The following is a 16,033-nucleotide window of genomic DNA, read 5'->3' as shown; positions in this document are numbered from 1 at the left end:
GCCGGCGCAGGGTAGCAGGAAACTCTCCGCACACTCACCGGACCTGGGCTAGGACTGGGTCTGGGGGCTCCTGGAACTGGGCAGAAAATCCTACTCTGTGGGCGGGGTGGGGGAGGCACTGCGGAGTGGTGGGGGGCGGCCCAAGGGGCTGGGAGAGGGTCCGGCCCACGCTGCGCCTGGACTGGGACTTGACATAGCCAATTTTGAAGACTGGAAAAAGTAAACATTTCAGTTGTGAAATAATTACTCTGTTGAAATAATATTTTGGATGTATATGTGTAAATACAGAATACTACTAAATTATTTTTGATTCTTTAATGTGAATACCAGAAAACTGAAAATTATGTAGCTAATACTATATCTGCATAAGGCTATTTTATGTGCTGTGTGGTTTATTTTTTTCTTATCAAACTGGGGAGAGTTGGTATATAACATGCTGACATTTGATATGCTTATTGATTCAGTTGAATATAGGCTTGGTATACCAGTATTTGTTTTCTATTCATCCCTTTTATTATGTTTTTCTTTTGGAAGATTTGAATGTTTTTTAGTATCCCATTTTCATTTCCCCTTCTCCCCTTTATTTATTTATTTATTTATTTATTTATTTATAAATGGCAGAACCAGGGGTTGAACTCAGGCCCTTGTGCTTGCCAGGGAAGCGCTTATTCCACTGAGCCATCTCCCCTGCCCTGCTCCTCCTCTTTTTAAACTATACTTTTTTATTTTTTAAAAAGTCATTTTATTTAGCTGTCCTCACAGTATTTATCTATTTTTTACTTTTTATTTTTGCATGCATTTTTAAAGTCTGCATTACAATTTTTATTTTTACTCTAATTTTTCAATTATTAAGGAAATTGAGAAAAGATATAGTCTTTTATATGTGTATCTGTTTATTGCTTTAAATTCAGATGTACAGAAAGTAATAAACCTTTAGGTGGTAATTCACCATTTTAGCTGGAATAACACAGCATATTATGTAGCCTACTTTTCCAAAAGAGATCACCTTAGCTCTTTCTTATTGTCTTTATTTTGCTGGCTCATTACCATTCTCTCCTTTCTTCTCCACTGCTCTTTGTCTTTTCCTCTTTCCCTCCGCAGAGCTTAAGGCCTCTCCTGCCAGGCAGAGCTCTCTGCTACTGAGTTACACTCTCAGTCCTTCCTTGCTTTCCTTAGTCTCGACTTGAAACTTTTTAAAGCAGTCTAAATATATCTTCTATTGTACTCTGGCCTGTACTACTTGATAAGCACTCATTTTAAATTACTTTCCCCAGTGTAATATTTATTATGCTTCCACTGCCCCCTCACTTTTAAAACTTTTTCTCTTTATTATTGGATTTTTGAAAAAACCAAAGTTATTTTCATTGTATTTACCCTACTTGAGGCTTGCAGAGTAGTAGCATTTTGATTTTTTTTTTTTTTTTTTAATGTATTTGGTACAGGGTCTTACTATACAGCTTGAACTGGTAGTGATCCTCCTGTTTTTAGCCTCCCCTATGCTGAGATTACAGGCATGTGCCACCATACCTGGACTGGACACCGGCCCAGTGAGTGATAAAGTACTTCATCATGGCAGCTGAATAAAAGTGAATTTAATATAAATTTCATTAGAAAACCTGAGAATAGTAGCGTTTGGTCATAACCTACAGTTAGAAGTCTTTTTCAGTTTAGCATTATCCTCACATTTGAAACAGGGCTGACCAGATAGCTCAGTGGATTTAAAGCACCTGCCTAGGCGGCTGGGGGTGGGGGTTGGAGGTTGGGAGGTGATGCCATCCGGGCCCTGCTCCTGGGGTGCTCTGAGACTGTGATTGAGACTGGGTATGGTGGCACATGCCTGTAATCCCAGTGCTTGGGAGGCTGAAAACTAGAGGATCACTATGAGTCCAGTCTGTGTAGTGAGACCCTGTAGCCTCGGTGCTAAATACATGAAAAAAAAAATAAGATACCTCATGTGTTCTAATTTTATTGCTGTTAAGTCTCAGAGGACCAGTCTGTTGGATTTTGTTTTTGTTTTTGGTTTTTTTTTTTTTTGGAACCAGGAATCAAACTCAGGGCCTTGCACTTGCCAGGCAGGCAGTGTACCACTGAGCTATATCCCTGGCCCCGAGAGGGCCAGAGGGCCAGTAACTGGTATCAGTTACTTTAATATTAGAGTTGAATCTCCACACTTGCTTGCCTTCCAAGTATCTGTGTTTTAAAAACAAAGCAAACAGAATTTGGGATAATTTGTACTATATATAATCTGACCTTTTCCCACTTAATATTATGTTGATTTTAAAAAGAATTTTTTTTTTTTTTTCTTTTGGAACCAGGGATTGAACTCAGGCCCTTGTGCTTGCTAGGGAAGTGCTTATTCTACTGAGCTATCTCCCTGGCCCCTAAAAAGAATTATTAATTTCTTAAGAGTGTATATATGTTTCTTAAGCTGCAGGTGATTATATGGCTAAAATTTGGGCCACTTTCCAGTTTTGAGATGTTCAGTATTTTTATTACCTTAATTAGCACTGATATACAAATTTATACATCTTTGTTGGAATCTTTCTTTTTGTTGTTCTTTTATAATAATATTCTTTGAAATACGTTTACCATGGGGAAACTCTTTAAGGCTTTTAAAAATGTATGCTAGGGTATAAACTTTTGAATACTTAGATACCACTTTCATTTGGGTTTAGAATTTAAGTGGTGCAGTCCCAAGTACCAGGCTCTAGTGTAAAACTTACTTTGTTTTTGTGGGATAACTGATTTTTATAAATGGTGTGAGTAGACTAAATCAAGATGACTTTTCATAAAAATTTGTCTCAAGTTTCTATTTGACAGGGAATAATAATCTAAAATATACTTTCCTTGCCTCTGAAAAGGGAATTACTCTTTGTTCTCTGTTAGTTTGGAATTGATATAATCTACCTAACATTAGTAACATTTTATTGTAATGCAGATTTGCAGCACCTTTTTATTGTTTTAGCTTATAATTAAGCTTGAAGTTTGCTGACATTTCTAGGTCAGCTCTGAAGTGTAAATTTTACTGTTGGAATCCATGCTGGATGTGTGACTTTGGCAGATTCAAGATGAAGTATGATTAAACAATAAAAAGAGACAGGTATTTTTTTAAAGTTTTTATTTCTTACAGTAATTTAAGGTTCATAGCAGAACTGAGCAGAAAGTGCAATTCTCATATTCAATTGTGGGCTGGAGTAGGGAACTCCTAAGCAGGAAGACATTAAAGGAAACCTGCTTGTTCCAGTATTTATGCATAGAAAAAGGAGAATATAATCACTTTTCCATATACAGGCTTTAATTTCTGTTTCAAATGTTAGGATAATGCTAAATTGAAAAAGACTTCCAACTGTAGGTTATGACCAAATGCTACTATTCTCGGGTTTTCTAATGAAATTTACATCAAATTTACATCAAATTCACTTTTATTCAGCTGCCATGATGAAGTACTTTATCTGTATTTAGTCTAAGTCTGATAGTGAAGTTGTCATAAGGAGTTAAGATAGGTGACCCAGATCATCAAGTGTTCCATTATAATTTTGAAACACAGATGCCAGGCCTGGTGGTGCATGCCTGTATACCCCATATTTGGGAGACTGAAGCAGCAGCACTGCTGTGAGTTTGAAGCCAGCCTGGGCTAAAAAGTGAGTTCAGGGTCAGCCTAATCTGTACAGCAAAGCCCTGTCTCAAAAGGCAAAAAAAAAAAAAAAAGTCTATAAAGTATGTGTGCAAGTTTTCACTCTTTTATCTCCTAACCTGTCTTTATCCATGCTACTACAGCCAAATAATGTAGGTGACCTTTCAAATTAAAGATTTTCTATGGAAATGATGGCGTACACCCATAATCCCAGTGCTTGGGAGGTTGAGACAGGAGGATTAAGGCCAGCCCAAGCAACATAGTTAGTTCAAGACCACGATGAATGACACTTCAAAAAAGAAAATTTGTTTTCTTTTCTTTTCTTTTTTTGTATTTAGTACAGGGTTTACAGGGTCTCACTATGTACTCTTAATACTCTAGTGTAAAACTTTGTTTTTGTGGGATAACTGATTTTTATAAAGGGTATGAGTAGACTAAATCAAGATGACTTCATAAAAATTTGTACTCTAATACTTTATAATGATCCTCCTTCAGCCTCCCAAGTGCTGGGATTACAGGTACACATCACCACAACCAGTCTCAATCACCCTCTCAGGGCTTCCCAGGGGTTGGTCTGGCAAGGCACACTGGGGATTGAACCCTGATCTCTGCGATCTGCCTAAACAGGTGCTTTAGTCCATTGAGCTATCTGGCTGGCCCTTTAAAAAAGGAAATTTCTGTGTAATGTCTTCCTCAGCCCCCCCCCCCCCGTTTCCAAATGTGGTATTGTAATATTTTAGTTCTTACTAATTTTGTTTTCTATGAAGTAGAACTTCATAAATTTTAACTTTATTTTTTTTTAATTTTATTTATTTATTTGAGAGAGAGAGAGAGAGAGAGAGAGAGAGAGAGAGAGGCCAGCTCAGCCCACCAGGGGGCGGGCTGGCTGGCATGTGGTGCTGGGGGATTGAACCGTGGTCCCTGATGCTTTTGCTAAGCTTGTTCTAAATAGGTGCTTTAGACCACTGAGCCATCTCTCCAGCCCCTAGAACTTCATAAATTTTAAATTTATTTTTGTGTTAAAAAAACACTACTCTTGATTGTGAGATATTTTCCCAAACTAATTGGTTATAAAATAGGTAACAATAGATATAAGTCTTTTGGGTAGTATGTTTTAATTTTATACATTCAAGACGTATTTATTAAGTATCCAATAGATTGGGGGTCAGCACTGCTTTAGGTGCTGGGAGATAGAATTGTCACCTAGAGGATTAGTGTTGCACACATCCTATAGAAGATAAGATAGGTGGTACACTTGCAAATAATTGAAAAAGATTTTAAGTATTGAAAAAGACTGAAAATATTTTTAAAGTGATAGGCGAGTTAGATTGAATGGTCAGGGAATACTACACCAAAAGGATAACATTTGAGCTGGCCAGGGAAGACCACCCCAAGAAGACAGCGTTTTGAGTCCTGCACAAGGTGATGGAGATTTGCTAGCATGTGGATTTCCAGAAACCAGAGCATTCCAGACAGAGGAAAGAACATAGGTTCTTCTGAGATGCTAAGGTAGGAAATAAATCTAACCTGTGGAGAACTGCAAGAAGGGCAGATGGCCTGGGGCTTTGGGTTTGAACTGAAACATGTTAAAAAGTGAAACTAAGGGTCAGATCACATAAGATCTTGGATGCCAGGACAAAGAATTTACATCTTTTTACTGTTTGTTTTCTTTATTCTTTTGTTACAGTGGGAAGCTTACTGAGTTTTAAGCAGGGTTTAGCACTCTAGGAGGGAAGACATATAAATGGTGCTTACATAAATTTTCAAGTAATAAAATTAGTGGAGTATATGAGAACTGAACTTAGTTAGAAACCTTAGGGAACATTATTTTTCTTGGGAACTGATGTTAATTTATGCTGAAATTTAAGGAATAAGGATTAGCTAGACAAACAGCATGGGAAAATGTATTTCAGACCGAGGAGGTTAGTGAGTAAAGTCTGTGTCTGGAAAGAATAGCATAAAAGCCTTAAAGAAAAGCTAGTGTGGTTTAAAGAGAAAAGAGTAGCATCAAATACAGCTGGAGAAATTGGGATGAATACAAGATCTTACAAAACATGTAGAGAATTTTTAATCATTTGTTTTCTGTAATAGTCATTTAAGATTTGTGCCTATGCAGTAAGATATGTGGTAATGTTTGTGTATAGTTAGTGTAGTAAATTATACATTGTGTGTATTTTGGCATTTCAAAGCATGAAAAGCTCCCATTGGACTACTTTACTGTTACCTTAATAACAAAAACCTATAGCGTTTACTGTATACCATGCATAGTTTGCTTATTTAACCCTGATGACAAGTAGATGCTGTTATTGCAGTTTTATGATAGGCACCAGAAACTTGTGGCATCATCCTAACCGTGAAGCTTAGAAGCTTCTAATCATGCAATTTGCAACTGTTTTGCCATTTAATCTGGGCTTCCCTAATGCTTGGAACTTAACTGTGCTGTACTTTTTGTGAAATTTACTTTTTGTGTATTCAGGTAGCATACCTGGTGTTATGGTGTGTGTCTAGATGTCCCCCTAAAGTCTTGTGCAGTTGTGGGGGGGTGAGCTTTTAATTTTAATTTTATTTTTTTTGTGGAACCGGGGATTGAACTCAGGACCTTGCGCTTGCCAGGCAAGCGCTTAATCTACTGAGCTATCTCCCCGGCCCACGGGTGAGCTTTTTAGAGGTGACTCTAGCTGTAGTATGTGGTGCTGAGATGAAGCGTGTGTGACTAGTAAATCAGTTCATTGGTTTGGCATAGTTGTGGTTAGGATTAAGGGGATGAGTGCTATACTTGTCATAGGGCCTGAGGGACAGAAAGAGGCTTGTCCCTCACTTGTTGCTTTTGCTATCTTGTGTTCACCATGAACTCTTTTCCTCTGTGATGGTCCTCTGCCAAGCCACCTTTCCTTGGAGCTAGTAGCCATTGTGGACTAAAACCGCTCTAAACTGAGCTGAGGGCTGACCAGATAGCTCAGCAGATTGCTGGTGCTTTAATCCACTGAGCTATTTTGGCAAGCTCTTCCTGTGCTTGGGAGGCTGTAAGCAGGAGAATCACTATGAGTCTGATGTAGAAGTGAGACCTTGAACACCCTGTAGACCCTCCTTCCCTAAAATACAAAAATAAATAAACTGTGAGCTAAATTAAACCTTTCCCCCTTAACTTTGGGTGTTGGTTATTTTGTCTCAACAATGAAGAGAAAATTAACTAAAACATCTGGCTATGACTGTATGTTATTGAAGTAAGCAGCGACAATATCTTCTATAATTAAATATTGATTGCTTTTACTTCAAAAATTCACCTTTAAAGTTTTTTGTGCTATAACATGCTTGGTCATTGTAGTACATTTTGAAATAGTATTGACTTTGCTATATGCAGATGAAAGTGCCTTGTAGTGTGGTGCAGAAGTTCTCTAATAACTTTGTAAATCAGATAAACAAGATGTTTCTTTGTATAAAAGATTAAAAATCCATTCATGTAGGTATATAATTTTTGCTGTATGAACTGTTATGTGAATGATGTATTGTGCTGATGACTAACTCAATAGAATGGTTCTGTCTTGAGAGTGGAGTCATTGAATGTCATAGCTTAAATTGTTTTGTTTGTTGTTGCTCTTTTGAGATACTTTTCCAATATAGTTTAGGCTTGCCTTAAACCTGTGGGGCTACTCTTGCCTCAGCCTTCTGGAGTGCTGGTATTACAAGTATGAGCTACCATGCCCTACAAGTCTTCTTAGTGACATTTAATAGGTGACATTTAATAGACTGGTTGAACAGGAGTTTCTTAGAAATCTTGCTGTGAGGGTATAAGACTCCCTAGTAGTACCTTGTTGCTACATGGGACCAAATGGCTGGTAAAAAAGAAAGCTGAACCAGATACCTATCCTAAGAAATTAATACAGATGTGTATGTGTATTAAAAGAACAGCAACCTAATTTTTGGGCATTTGTCTTTGTTGTTTTACTTTCCATAATTATTTCTTCACTGGTTAGTAAAGATCTTTCTTTTTTTTTTATTTTTTATTTTTTTTTATTTATTATTTGAGAGAGAGAGAGAGAGAGAGAGTGAGTGGTGTGTGTGTGGCCAGCTCAGCCCACCAGGGGGCGGGGCTGGCTGGCATGTGGTGCTGGGGGATTGAACCGCGGTCCCTGATGCTTTGCCAAGCTTGTTCTAAGTAGGTGCCTTAGACCACTGAGCCATCTCTCCAGCCCCAGTAAAGATCTTTCTACAAAGGTCATTGTATTTTGATGTGTTATGGTAAACAAAGGAAGGATTTATGTGGTGATTTTTCCAAACTACATGATACTGAAGCAGGGGCTATTGTGTTCAGCAAGAAAGAACCTTAGCAGATGAAACTCTAGCAACTCACAGATTGGTTCTCCATTAAAGCATTGGTTCTGTGTGCTTTGCTTTGTTTGGTAAGGAAGCAAATATTGGGCTACTGTTACAAAATAAGGGATCCGTTAGCTTTATCATGTCATTTTGAAAATTACTTAGGACTCTGACTTTGCCCTTTAAATTCCATAATGAAAAGCATTTAAAATTCACATACACATTTTCGTCTTTGTAATGTAGAGCTATTCCAGGTAGTAGCTTCAGGGAAATTTTAAATCTGAATTATCAGATTCATGTTGATGTTTTACCTCTTCTGCATCTATTGTCTATGTGCAGATGTTAGCAAAATGTGATTAAAGAAGGATGTGGTACTTAAGAATAGTATTTGCTCAAGTTTAGCAGGTAGGATTTAGCCAAGGTAGAGGCCATTCTTTACCTATACTATGAAATCTGAGTGATATTCTTTGTCCTATTGCTGAGGGGGTTAGAAATTCAAAGGTACTCGATTGAACATCACCTTTTTTTATGTATTCTTAAATGATCCATGGATATTAGAAATTTCACTTGAGTAATGGTTGTTATGGAAAAGTTTATAATGCAGGTATTACAGTAACCTGTTTCTCTTTTCAATTCTAGATGAGGATTATGAAGATGATGACCTAGTAAATTCTAATGAGGTTATGAAGAAACCATGTCCAGTACAGATTGTTCTTGCTCATGAAGATGATCATAATTTCGAGCTTGATGAAGAAGCTTTGGAGCAGATTTTGCTACAGGAGCACATACGAGATCTTAACATAGTTGTGGTATCAGTGGCAGGAGCTTTTCGTAAAGGAAAATCATTTCTACTGGACTTCATGCTTAGATATATGTATAACAAGGTGAATAGTGTTTTATTTTATTTTATTTTATTTTATTTTATTTTTTGAAGTGTTTTAAATTGAGCACAGTTAAACAAAAACTACCAGCCAGCTTTTTTTTTTTTTTTTCAAAGACAAAGGCCAAGAATATTCCTTTGATTTTACAAATATAAAAGCATTTCTTTATTAGGCTTTCTCCCTTCAAATAGTATTATAAGTTTGTTTGAGCTTTTGATTTTTTTAAATCTATAATTCTTTTTGGGGTATAACACATACCAATGTATATGATTGAGCTTCTGTGTTCAATGCATTGTAGGTGTAAGATGTCTGAGTTACCGTGAAAGTTCCCGCAGTGCTGTTGATCTTCTTTCCCTTTTTGCTATTTCCATACATTTTCCCATTGATAGCTATCTTCACAGTGAGTAAAGTAGGCCGAGAGAGACCTTTGTAAAAGAATTCCCAAATGTTACTTTTAGTGACTTTTTTTTTTTTTTTTTTTTTTTTTTAAAGTTTAGTTGCTTAGGGTGGCTTTCATGGCCGTGTAAGATACCTGAGCCTCATCTCTTGCTTTCATATGTCAAGTATGCTATGGTTTTTGCTGTTCTTAGAGCATGTTATTTTATTTCTCAAATTTTGTGGTAGTCTCGGCTAATCTTTTCTTAGGAAGCCCTTCCTGACCTGAGTCCGTTATGTCCTCTTTCCAGCTCTCCTGGAATGGGTTATATGTTTTAGAGATACAACTTTATTTCCTTATTGTTTCTGGCTAGTTTAGTTTTTTGTTTTTTTTTTAAATGTATTTAGTACAGGGTCTCCCTACAGAGATTGGACTCATAGTGATCCTCCTGTTTTCAGTCTCCCTAGCACTGGGATTGCAGACATGCATCACCATACCCAGTCTCAATCTTGTCTCAGTTTAGATCCCTGCATCTGCCTAAGGGGGCACTTTAATCCCCTGAGCTGGCTGGCTGGCCCTTTGGGCAGTTAGTGGGAATGGTTTTAGAGGGACTTTTGACATTCAGAAGCCACTAAACATAACACTGGAGCAAAATTCTGTGATTTTTCTAAACACCTGTGTAAATCTGAACATTTCGTCTACCTTGAATTAAGAAATGAAGGAAACTTTCCCAGTTATTTTTCCAGGAAGCCTTTTAAGTAAATTCTGCATACTAAGCTGTAGAAATAGGATAATCAACATTTCTTCAGGCACTTTCAAGTATGCCTGAGTAGCAAGAATGTAGCTCGTATTAATCAACAGGGTCCGGGAAGTGAAAATACGCTGTTTTGAAGTTTTTCCATTTAGATTTATTTTTGAGTTTATATCTGAAATAGATAAATGTATAAATAATGATATATTCTTTTAAATCTGTACACTTAAAGGTTGCAGAAAAATTTCTGTATTTTGAGATGTTCTAATGCAAATTAACTTGTATATATTATATTTCTTTGTGTCTGAATTGTTCACTGCAAATGTATTTGATTCCAAGTAGGTCACAGATAGTAAACAGTAGAATGTTAGAAGGGAAAGGAAACTTAGATCAGTTGTCTGGAAATGACAGATAAGTTTCACCTCAGATGCGATTTTTGTTTCTAGCTCTGGTCAATCAGGAATTGTTTAGAGGGAAAGCAGCAGACCATCTTTGTGTCATATATTCATAATCTTGGAAATAATAGAACGCTACCTTTCCTGAAGGCGGTACTGAAGCCACAGAAAGATTATTATGGCCTGAATAAGGTCATACATCTAGTTATCAGCTTTTAAGTTAAAAATATCTTTATGAATTTTGGTTATAGGGTTGCCATATAAAATTTCTTATATAAGATACTTATCCTGTTAATCAAAAGTTGCACGAAACAGTGTTTGATTTGGGGTAACATTGTGATTTAGTAGTGTGGTGATACTTTTCCTATGAGATGTAATTAAAGAAGAAAAATAACAATGGGATAGTTTTGATTCATTTCATTAACTTTGTACCTGCCAAGGTGGTATGGTAGGTTAAGAAATTAGAAGAGTAATGACTAGTTGTTTTTGTGTATCTTCTCTGTTGAATTCATCTGAGCCAAGTTATGTAGGTATATAGTTAACTAAAGGAATTAAACTTGCACATTTTACTTGATGGTTTAGAAGAATATACTTTCATTTTGAGTAGTTAGTAAAGGAATAATAATGCAAAGCTGAATGTGAGGCTTTTTCTGTTGAGTAAAAATAAAAACTTTAGTAGCAAAATTTTACTTTTTATTTTTTTGTCTTTTCGCAGTACTGGGGATTGAACTCAGGACCCTGCGCTTGCCAGGCAGGTGCTTATTCTACTGAGCTATCTCCCCAGCCCCGCCTTTTTTTTTGTCCTTTTGAGACAGGGTCTTGCTATGCAATTTAGGCTGGCCCTGAGATCACTCTGTAGCCTAGGCTGGTCTCAAACTTGCAATGATCCTCCTGCCTCAGCCTCCTGCGTGCTGGGATTGCAGGCATGTGTTACCATTCTTGGCATCAAAGTTTTAAAATCTAAGGATATTCTGGGAGTTTTACCCTAGTCCTCCAAATTATAGGGAAAGTTTTTTAGGTCTCATTTTGTGAGATAAGTAGTTTCTTATACAGATTTTTTTTTGGGGGGGGCTACCGAGAATAGAACTGTAGGCCTTGTGCTTGGCAGGCAGGCAGGCGCCTGTGCTGCTGAGCATCTGGCTCCAGCCCCTGATGGTTTTTGAGCTGCTGTTGTATTTAGTAGATAGGTCATTGTTTACTTGACATGGGAAGAAAATTTGTTAGATTTAACACAAGGTGTAAACTTAAAGGTTTGTCTAGAATAAAATTCCCTCTCATGTGAAATTATTACGTATAGTAAGACTTTACTATTAAGACATGAGAGTGTAAGTAGACTTGCTATTTTATTGAATGTATATCTCAGGAGACATTTTAAACTTATGAGGATATTCTGACTGTACCATGAATGCCATATTTGAAATATACCACAAAATGAAAGTATTGTTGATATACCTAATAATTTGAAAGCAGAAATTTGTTGGTTGTAAAAGTCATTCTTGAAAAGTTTTCACATTAAGTAATTGTAAAAATTCGGGAATGATTAGGTCCATTATGTCGATTTTTAAACATTGTATTTCACATGAGAAATAATTTTTTTAAGGGGGAATATGTTATTTAACATATTGTTAAATATGTTAGTATTAACTTCACTCTGTTGAGTCATGGTCATTTACTTGGCTCAAAGTAAACTTTTATTTCCTTAAAAAGATCTTTGAACTACAATTTTGAATTATATGTTTGTGATACAGAGTTAATACCTTCATTGTGGGGTGTTGAAGCATATGCAAATACAATTTTATATGCTGAAAGGTACACAAATCTTCAGTATATGGTTGATGAAATCTTACATAGTGTATATAGACCAGTCAGATGAAGTATAGGCCATCCTGCTTTGTGCTCCCAGTATCTGTCCCCCAAAACGAATTATTCTGAGCCTCTCACCACAAGCATGTTTCCCATTTTGGTATTTCATGTGAATGAGCTCACATTCCAAATATTTCTTGTTTTAGTAGCATAACTGAGATATACCTATGTTTCACAATTTGGTAAGTGATATTTTTGTTAGTGTTCTACATTTTACTTATTAGTGTGTTGATGAATATTTGTTTTGATCTTAGAGTTTTTTTGTCTAGATTTAGTATGATTTATGTAAATCATTCTATTGAAGTGAGGTAGGTTAATATAGTGTGAATAGGAGTTGTTAGGTGCTGATCAGTTTTTCACATCTGGCTACTAAACGTAGTTTCAATTAGAGAAATCTGCGAAGTTCAAAAATTAGTAGAATTAAATTACTATATATAAAACTAAACACAGTGTTCACAATATTGTTAACAAGTAATGTGATAGACTATCAGAGATAGTTTTTTTTTGGTGTCAGGGATTGAACCAGGACCTTGTGTTTGCCAGGCAGGTTCTTACACTGCTGAGCTATCTTCCCAGCCTAAGATAGTAATTCTTTTTTTTTTTTTTTTTTTTTTTTTTTAAAGATAGTAATTCTTAATTCTATAAAATTACTTTTATTTTCACCTCTTGTTCTTTTTAAGGTTATTATGAATTTCAAACTCAGGTAAAAGTGGTAGTAGTATAATAATGAATGCCTGTGTATTTTTAATAATCATGAACTCTTATCAGTCTTGTTTCATCTGTATACCAGCTGATTCGGTGCCTTGTGTTTTGTTTTGAAGTCAGTCCCAAACATCGTGTAATTCCATTTGTAGATATTTTGGTGTCTCTTAAACATAAAGAGTTTTTGGACTTTACAGTAATATCAGCATACATGTAACAGTGGTTCCCATTATGGAATGTCATACAACTCTTCAGTTTTTGGATTGCTCTGAGTTGTTTTTTTCAGTAGTTTGGAACCAGTTAGATAATATCTGCACTAAGATTGGTGGTCTTCACATTGTTTTTAACAAGCTATCTCTGTCTTGGTAATTTATTTGTTAAAGAGATTGCTGAGTTTACAGAATTTCCCACCATGGATTACTTTATCCCTTTGGTGTAGTTTTTACTTGTTTCTTTGTCCTATGAATTTTCCAGAAAGTGTATTTGAATCTAGAGACTTGATCAGGAAGGTGTTGCACTTTTTGATGAGTACTTCATAAATGATGATATATTTATCTGTTACATTATATATACATATATATATATATGATTTTGAATTTTAATTGAATTCTAAGTATTGATTGTTAGGCAGTTAAGAATTCACAGGACTGTACAATAGTATTAATATTTTAACTTGGCAGTTTAAGAAATGAGGCCCAGAGTAATTGGTAAGCCTAAGTTTATAAGCAACTTGATACACAAGCCATTAGTGTAAAAAATAAATTACTTTTTTCATTGTTGGGACAAAATACCCAACAGCTGCAAGTTAAATGTTTATTTAGCTCACAGTTTGTAAAGATTTCAGCTCATAAGCAACTGGCTCCAAGCCAGGGCAGCATAGCAGAGGAGAAACAACAGCTCATGGCAAGGCAGGCGGAGGCAGTGGGCAGTGAGACTTCCTTTCTCTTTTATTACATCCAGGCTGCAAGCCTAGCCAAACCGCTCAGTGGATGACTTACCTATCACACCCTTCTTTCAGCATCACACACCCATGATCCAGCCTCCCAAGGGCCCCACTGGGAGGTACCTGAGGCTTTGGGGGACATTTTAGATATAAACCATAAGTCATATCCCCATATACTGCATTTATAGCATGTAAAGTTTATGTTTTTTCCTATGCAGAATTGTTTTTTCTCTGTTTTCTTTTCACTGTTTATTTCAGAAGTTGAAATAGATGGACAGGAGGCATGTGAATGCAGACATGGTTATTTTTCTTCTGCCTACTAGTGTCTTAAAGAGTCTTTGCTCTGTTTGATACACAAGTTTTGACTGTTCTATAACATATTTGCTAAAGGCATTTTAAAAGGCAACTTTTTATAAGTTTTTATTAAAGAGCTTCTAAAACTGCTGTCAGAGAAAATCTTGTCTCTAAAGATCATATGCGCCATTATAAATAACAAAAAATACATGATTTAGCCATGTGGATTTTGAACTTGATTTCACTTTTCTCTCCAAGGCTAATAGTATCTGAGATGTATGACTCAGAGGCCATATATGCATATATAAAGAAAAATTTAGAGCTTAGAGCACACCTGTAATTCTAGCACTCCAGAGACTGAGGCAGGAGGATCTCTGTGAATTCAAGTCCAACCTGAGCTACTGAGTTTAGGGACAGTCTGAATTGTATAATGAGACCCTGTCTCCAAACAAAAAACCCCAAACCTTTTCATGTTCTTTTTTAAGAAAGAAATGTCTCTTCTTAGGGTCTTTTATTTACTGTTGAGGTGTAATGTGCATGGAATAACTGCATAAACTTTAGGATAGCCAGTGAATTTTTATATTCATACTTTCGTAATCACTGCCTCTCTGATAACGATGAAACACATCCTGAATTTTAGAAGACTCATTCATTGTCCCTCCCAGTTATTACCATCTTCAGTTCTGAAAGGCTACTATTTGGAGTTCTTTTAGATAGGTTAATTCTGCCTATTTTGAAATTTCGCATAAATGTTATCATAAAGAATGTATACTTTGTTTTTCATTTCTTCAAAGAGATTTGCCCATGTTATCATATGTATACTAAACTTATTACTTTATTATTGAGTTGATTAGATGAATATATCACGATTTATTTACCTTATCTTTTATTAATAGATATGTGAGTTGTTTTCAGTTTTTGTGTCTCAGGAATAGAGTTCCTTATACAAGTTTTAGTGATGCAGACAGTTCTGTTAGATTTATACCCAAGAGTAGAAATGGTGGATTTTAGGGTAAAAATAAAATCCACCATTTTTAATGATACTAGGGACTGCCCATTTTTTTTTGAATGATTTCAATCTTATCAGTTTTAGCCATTCTGATACGATATATTAATTCGAAACTATCATTTTTCTTAATATAGGTCCATGTGCTTATTAAACTGTTTGCCAGACTTAATACAGTTTAGCATATTCTTTTAACTGTTTAATTGAAGGGCCAGGCAGAGAGTTCAGCAGCATAAGCACCTGCCTGACAAGTGCAGGGTCCTGAGTTGATCCCAGGAGTGCAGAAAAAAAAAAAGAGTTGAACTTACTTTTGAATGTTTTATTTTTATATGACATGCTATTGAAATTAAAAATTACTAGTTTTGGTAATGTGAGAAGCAAGGAAAATTAAAATTTGACAAATCACTAAGAGAAATTAAAATTGTAGGCTAATTCCCCCCCCCCCCCATATAAACCTAAGGAGGTCACTGTGGAGGCCAACTGAACTGTGGACTGCTTTCTTTCCTTTTAGTATCCTGAGACCAGTCTCTTCCCTCTTTCTCTTGAGATTTTGATTTTGAAATTGAAACTGGTTTTCCTTTTTTCCACATACTTCCATGTGTCATATTTAAATTAGTATGATTGATTTCAGGTAGAAAAACTTTAGCAAGTATTGTTAAAGCTAAAGGAGTTAGAAATGGATGAGAGAAAAGAGGCTACAAAATAATTGTTCCAAGTTCTTACTGCAATATTTTAAGGTGGACTTTTTTGGGTGCAATTCTTCGATCTATTGCTTGATGTTGTCATTTGTGGCTTCCAGAGTCCTGGGATTACAGGCATGCACACCACACCCAGCTAATGTGAGATAGATTTATTTATTTATTTATTTATTTAT

General features: G+C 35.9%; 1 protein-coding gene across 2 annotated transcripts in view; it reads left to right on the top strand.

Annotated features, from left to right (window-relative positions):
- Window positions 1-16,033, top strand: part of Atl2 (atlastin GTPase 2) — a 72,069-nt gene that overhangs the window by 32,085 nt on the left and 23,951 nt on the right. For both annotated transcript variants that reach the window (XM_004627621.3, XM_023711215.1), the window contains exon 2: window positions 8,588-8,832. In XM_004627621.3, the coding sequence (XP_004627678.1) occupies window positions 8,588-8,832 (245 nt within the window). The remainder of the gene's footprint in view (window positions 1-8,587; window positions 8,833-16,033) is intronic.

Source organism: Octodon degus, unplaced genomic scaffold (genome assembly GCF_000260255.1).
Source record: "Octodon degus isolate 3935 unplaced genomic scaffold, OctDeg1.0 scaffold00020, whole genome shotgun sequence".
In the NCBI taxonomy this organism is placed as follows: domain Eukaryota; kingdom Metazoa; phylum Chordata; class Mammalia; order Rodentia; family Octodontidae; genus Octodon; species Octodon degus.
Note: the sequence above shows the minus strand (reverse complement) of the source record. Positions and strands in the feature narration are given on the sequence as shown.